The 6,694-nt window shown below is 35.3% G+C and overlaps 1 protein-coding gene across 2 annotated transcripts in view; it reads left to right on the top strand.

Moving 5' to 3' along the window:
• Impad1 (inositol monophosphatase domain containing 1) overlaps nucleotides 1-6,057 on the top strand; it is a 32,031-nt gene extending 25,974 nt beyond the window's left edge. For both annotated transcript variants that reach the window (XM_008833066.3, XM_029563492.1), the window contains one exon: nucleotides 438-6,057. In XM_008833066.3, the coding sequence (XP_008831288.1) occupies nucleotides 438-709 (272 nt within the window). In that variant the 3' untranslated portion in view covers nucleotides 710-6,057. The remainder of the gene's footprint in view (nucleotides 1-437) is intronic.
• The last annotated feature ends 637 nt before the right edge of the window (nucleotides 6,058-6,694 follow it).

The following is a 6,694-nucleotide window of genomic DNA, read 5'->3' on the forward strand; positions in this document are numbered from 1 at the left end:
AATAGCAAAAAGGGATGAAGTAAACTAGATTCTAGATCCAGTGTCTTCTGCATTTTTTTTTCCTTAAAATCTGTTCTGCTTGTATGTTTAGATAAACTGGGTATTTAGTTAATATGCTGTTTCACAGCAGCTGGCTCGTAGTGAATGTGTCATTCAATAGAAAACAAAGAGAATATTTAAAATAAATATAGATAACATTGTTATACTTGAGACTAGCTTAATGTATTCTGCAGTGTACTTCTGCTCCATAGAGTTTAGTGTTTATATTACTACTTGCAAGCATGATTTTGTTTGGAAATGACTTTGAAGCAGTTGCAAAGGCAGTATGGAAATGCATACCTCATCCTGTTCTTTCCAACTCTGCACTTAATAAAAAATGAATACTCTTTTCTTCAGATCTCATGAGCAGTGACCCAAATTGTGTGTTTATCTTTCAGGTTATAAAGTTTTAGCACTCTTGGATGTGCCTGATATGAATCAAGAAAAAGCTGATGTATATATTCATGTGACATACATCAAAAAGTGGGACATATGTGCTGGCAATGCCATCTTGAAAGCCCTGGGGGGGCATATGACCACCCTGAGTGGTGAAGAGATCAGTTATACTGGGACTGATGGCATTGAAGGAGGACTCCTTGCTAGCATCAAAATGAACCACCAGGCTCTGGTCAGAAAACTCCCAGATTTAGAAAAGACAGGACATAAATAAGCATAACTGATCATGGGTGCAACTCTTCCAGAGATGAATTGGTCAGCCTGAACTGCTGGAAGCTTCCAAGAACTGGTAGAGACTGCATGGATAAGGCCATCCTGAACTTTCTAAAGTATTTATGAAGCATTGGAGACTACTTTCCCTGTAATAGGATACAAATTCAGGGAAAATAGGTTGCTTCGTTTCTCAAGTATTGTCTTTATTTTTGAGACTATTTTCGTACAGTTGTCATACACAAGGCACACACACACATACACATATACACATATATATTTGTGAATTAAACTCTAGAGCTTGGTCCACATTGTTATGAGCCACCATTTTCACTCAAAATCATGAATCTTCAGTTTCTTAAAGATACCTTCATATAGAATTGGGTTGAAGGAGGAAGGCTTGCTTTTTGTGTAGTTAGTTAATGTAACTTTGCAGTTGTATCTTCTTGAAATAAATTGGTAATTTTTACTCCTGTTCAGATGGAAAGCACAAGAAGTCACATCCATTAATATGTAACAAGTGTTCTAGTCACCTGTTACTGCTTCTTTGGATTAAAATAGAAAAGGTTTAATTAAATTCATTTTTTATTTTGAAATTTTAATAACAGGTTCACCAGCTAGTAGAAAATATAGGCATATGATGGACTACATTATAATCGTAATTTTCTGTGAATGTGTGTGTTTTGTTTTGATAAAGAAAGAGGTAGCCCTGGCTTTACTGTCTCTGCTGTCCTGCTGTTGATTTTCTTTTCCCTGTGGACGATGCCATGCTTTCATCTTTTCCCTCCTGACCAGCATTTAGTCTTCACTTGTAAAGCTGGTTTTAGGTCTCAGTGTTAGCACTCTGAATTTGCTGTATTTTTTCATTAAGGTTAAAATATGCTGTAAGACACTATAAGAATATAAATTATTCTATGATAATTGAAAGTTACTTGACATTAATATGGATTTACTTTTCAGGAATTTTGTTTTAGTAAATTTTTTTTAATTTTCCAGGTTTGTGTATAGAGATTCATTCTCTCATTATCAAGAATGAGTTATGGTTGCTTTTGCCATGATTGCTTTTAACTATTAACAGAGTTACCTAGCATAACCAGATTCTCAGAGGAATCACTTTTGACACAATTCTAGTTTCCTTTCAGATTATGGTAATAAAAGTTAAAGTTACTTTTTGGTGAAAAACCTTTTTTCTAGTCAGTTGGCAGAAACTGGTTAGAAAAAAAGCTTGTGACATATTTGTTGTGTTGCTATAACTAAATGCTTGCTTTTTGAGCTGTTTTTCGATGGAATGTGTGGTTTTTCTTGGTGTGAAATATAGGAAATTCATGTAAATAATCAATCATGTTATTTCATATGGCCTCAATGCCCTTATAGACTTTAATACACTATTAAGGAGAGAAATTTCTCATATTTTCTTTTATTCTAAAAGTTTAACCCTAAAGCAATGTCTTACTTTCCTATCTTACAGGTAAAATCGAGCAAAGAATGGGCATTCTAGCCTGGCAGAATGTGCATACTTTAGATTGGCGTGTTATGGTGTCCACAGCCCTACACTTTTTCATTAATGAACTAAGTCTAGAACAGTCCAAGTGCTTCCCCTTCATAATCTGGGAGCAAATCCATTAGATTGGTTTTTACTCAGTGAAAAATCAAAACTTGGTAGTTGAAATACTTGGTATTTAAACAGGACTTGTGAGTTTTTGAAGACAATTTCAGAGATGTGGTCTATTTACTCAGCAGTATGAGAAAAGTCTTTTCTTCCCAGGAGAGATGGCAAAAGCAGATGCTGTTAGAGTTCTGTGACATGGGCATTTGTGTCTATTGTAATAGGTCAAGTAGGAAATGGAATGTAATTGGAGATTTTTTAATGTACAAAAACTTCATCATTTAATGGAAACAAAACTGAGCTCATACTAACAAGCAGAATTGCTGTAGTTTTCAGTTTCATTAATTTGTATGGTATAACTAAGAGTGTAAAGAATGTATTGTGCTCAAAAGTTAAGATATCAGCTGAAAGATAAATACATTATTTTTGTAATTTGTTGGGTATAGTCTAGTTACTAATGATTTTAAGTACTTTTATAGATAGTTCACTTTTTAAATTTTTGTTTAAGAGCCAATATACATTACAGGGAACAGTATTTATATTTATTTATATGAGATATTATTGTGCCCAGAACATATTAGCCATGAGGTATGTAATATCTCTCAGAATTAACATAAAATTATTTCTAAAACGTAGTGAAATAGTGTGTTTACTTTTAGAGACTCAGCTTTCCATTCTTGGTCTTCACCTTCCTTCCTCTTTCATGAAGCAGTGGCAACAGCCTCAGTGGCATCAGTAATGCCCCCCCACCTCCGACCACTCTTCATCTCTACCCTGTTACTTAGATCCTTTGCCTTTTTCCTGCTCTCTTTCCTAGCTAGTATGCCACCTTAACCCATACTCACCTCAAAATTGTTTTGTAAACTCATTTGTTTTTCTAATTTGTCCACTGAACTCTTATGGTAGAATTGAGACTGATAGAGACCATGGTGAAGGAGATCAATCCAGGAGGAGGACCTAGTTAACAGTTATTTTTAGATCTGGTGAACCATTGTTTTTAGACCTAGTTAACCACTATTTTTGAGGCTCCATAAGAAGTAAAAGAAAATCACCTTGAAAGTCATAAACTTTACGTTGTCATCTACAGTCTCTACAAAGGTTCTTCCCACCTATCTCTCAAGAACAGAAGCATGAAAAATACTAAAGGAATTTGATAGATACATCTACTTGAAAAGACCTGCTGTTTTCTGTTTGGTTTTGTGCAGTTGTGCTTACACAGGGACCTATGAGGTGGTCATATTTGTCTTTGTAAGTGATTTTCTCCTTTCTCCAGTTTTGTTTCTTTATTTTAAACTTGAAATATTCAAATGAATTATTGCCAGTGTATAATGAACTAATGAGAACATTTTAAAAGACTTATATTTTATGTAACAATTATGGAATTCTTTTTGCTGGATGCTCTGACTTTTGCAAATTTTGTCAGAGGAAGGATAGTTGGGTGAAGGCCGAAAAGAGGGAAGGAGACAAGGAGCCTCAGGCAGGGGGTAAAAGGGAGAATGCAGAGGCTTTTGATCTGTCCTCCCAGATGTCAAGTTCAAAAGTGCCCTGCTGAGGCTATGAAGGTGGCAGTTTACCACCCAGAAGTAAAGTGGAGGAGCACTGCAGAACAGAAAGACCAGCTTCCTTTCTTGGGTACAGAACAGTTGGAGATGGCCATCTGGGAAGAGCCTGACAGGTTCAAGCAGGAAATGTTTGGTTTGTTTGAGGTACAACTACTTATCTGGGCTATGTGTCAATTATTGCTGTATAGAAACAGTAATTTTTTGTTTTAGATCTTGATTAAGATGTATTTAATGATAATACCTACAAAGTGTCTCTGTCTTAAAACTGTTGTGTAGCATAAACCTAATCTATGGTTTGATCTTTTTTCTTTCCTTAAAAAAAATTGTGCCTTAATAATAGGGCATTGTATGTTAATAAAAGAAAACAAAACCTTTTTTTAATAGATAGAGAAAATAGGAGCTTTTGCCACGAGATTTTAAGTTCTTTTGATGTTTTTAATACCAGCGTTGGGGGAAGTCATTACAATTAAATAAAACTGATATGAAATTATTTTTGCATAACCTAGCATTTACAACTAAAGTACATTTTTATAAGAACTGGAATCTTGTTGTATATGTCTGAAATGGTATTAGATCATTTGCTGTTTGATTTAATGTAAGACTGGGATAGATCAGTTTTACAAATTTTACTTTGAAATAAATCATTTCAGTGAGCTAATTTATCTCTTTTTTCTACTCTGGTTTAAAAAAAAAAGCTGTTGCTGGTACCATTTCAGCGGTTTATTAATGTGAGTAATACTGTGTGTTGTGATACAGCAAACAGTTCTTAATGAGGAAGGATTCTAACCCTGATCAACTGCTGTTGTGAAGGCTGCTTCACAATAGTGACATGATTCAAAGAGTTATTTAATGAGGTGCTGTTGTATGCAGATTGTTTCCTTTTGAATCTCATCAAAGCCTGGCAGGTATATGCATTCCAATTTACCATTGGCAAAGGAATTTTTGGTTTATTTTTTTAAGTTGAATGGTGAATTGACTTTGTGGAAAAAGTAGATTTATCAGTTTTCCTTTAAGATAATACAAGTATAAAACTCTGAAGTTAAGGATGGTGGCTAATACTGGAACACTAATTATATATTATGTTTGTAAGAATTCCCTAATTAACGTAATTTGGAAAAGCTGAAATTGTGATGTTTTGTCAGTAGTATATTCAATTTAAATTATTTTTAAGGTATAATATAAATACATTTTTTTTTAATTCTACAGAGACTGGTCCTCCATAATTTGTGTTTTTAAATAGAAAAGAAAACATAATAAGTCATGAGATACTTAACCTATAAACAGTCTCCTGTCCCCACATGATGGCCTTTAACGTTCAGTGAAGTATTTCTGAGGGAAACCTTGCTATCCTATACTGGCAGTAGCCAAAACTAGCTTTTGTAGTCTTAACAGCAAACAGAAGAGACTGCTCAGCTCAGGCTCTTTCTTCCCTTTGACCGTGTTGTTTGAGCAACTACAATATTTTGAAGCTATATGCAAACTGAAATTGTTTCCTGTGGGTTTCCCTGCCCCTTCAAGCTGTCATCCTCACTTCCTGTTAATCCATTTGTTAAAATGAGTCAACAGTGAGAGAAAATATTTTACTCCTTTCCTCTTTTCACACATGTAGAGCTATAGAGTAAATAGACCCTTTCCTGTCACAGAGATGTCATATTTTCTTAGCATGCTATCACCTGCCTTCCCACCCCACCATTTCAGGTGTATTGAAGTGAATCCTAATGTCAGCTGAACTTCACTAGAAGAGAATCTCCATCCATTGCCTCAGAGCAGTGTGTTTGTACTTCACCACACCACTTTTTATACACTATTAGTGAACTCCTTGAGATGGAGTGTGTCTGGGTGATTTCTGTGTTTTCACCACAACCCTAACACCTAGCCCAGTGTCTTGCACAAATTAGGTCCTTAGTGTGTATTGAATTAAACTAAAGGGTCTTTACTACTGTTAGCTTGCTTCATGCCTCAGTTGTATAAGCTAGTTGTTTCCTTTGCAGGTACTTGTGGTTATCACCCCCAACACTAAATTACCTTTAAAAGTTTTGCCTTTCCTTTAGATAACCAGTGTCCAATTAACTGTACAAAATGTGATTGCTTCCAATGACTTAATAATGACAAACTTTGCCCCCGGATATATTTTGCCAAGTGAAATTTGAATCATCTGAATAAATTGGTCATGTCTGAAAAAGATGTCGTGTTGTATCTTTTTTTTTCTACTATAATACAATATACCATTTTAACTGTTTGTCTTAGTTAGCTTTCTATTGCTGTAATAAACACTGACCAAAAAATTTTTGTAGAGAAAAGGGTTTATTTCATCTTACAGTTTACAGTCCACAGGAGAAGCCAAGGTGAGAACTCAGGGAGGAACCTGGAGGCAGCACAGACTGTGACAGAATGCTGTTTACTGGCTTGCTCCCATGGCCTGTACTCAGCCTGCTTTCTTATATATTCCAGGACCACCTGCCCAGGCATGGCACCACTCAAAAATGGCTGGGCCCACCCACATTACTCAACAATCAAGAAAATGCCTCACAAATATGGTCACAAACAGGCAGTGCCTCAGATTCCCACTTCTCAGATGTGTCAGGTTAACAACTGATGATCTCCAGTACAATTGACCCCTTGTCAGTTTGACACATAAGGATATCACTGTTAAACCATAACCTTTTCATTTCATGTTCCCAAGATCTTATGTCAATGTACAAATCACAATATAAAACATAATACAAATTTTACAAAGATCTACAGTCCTTAAAAATTCCGGTACTTTAAAAGCTCAATGTTTCTTTAAAAATCCAAAGTCACTTGTCTCTGGGCTCCTATA

This window comes from Nannospalax galili, unplaced genomic scaffold, assembly GCF_000622305.1.
Source record: "Nannospalax galili isolate Female #2095 unplaced genomic scaffold, S.galili_v1.0 scaffold476, whole genome shotgun sequence".
Classification (NCBI taxonomy): domain Eukaryota; kingdom Metazoa; phylum Chordata; class Mammalia; order Rodentia; family Spalacidae; genus Nannospalax; species Nannospalax galili.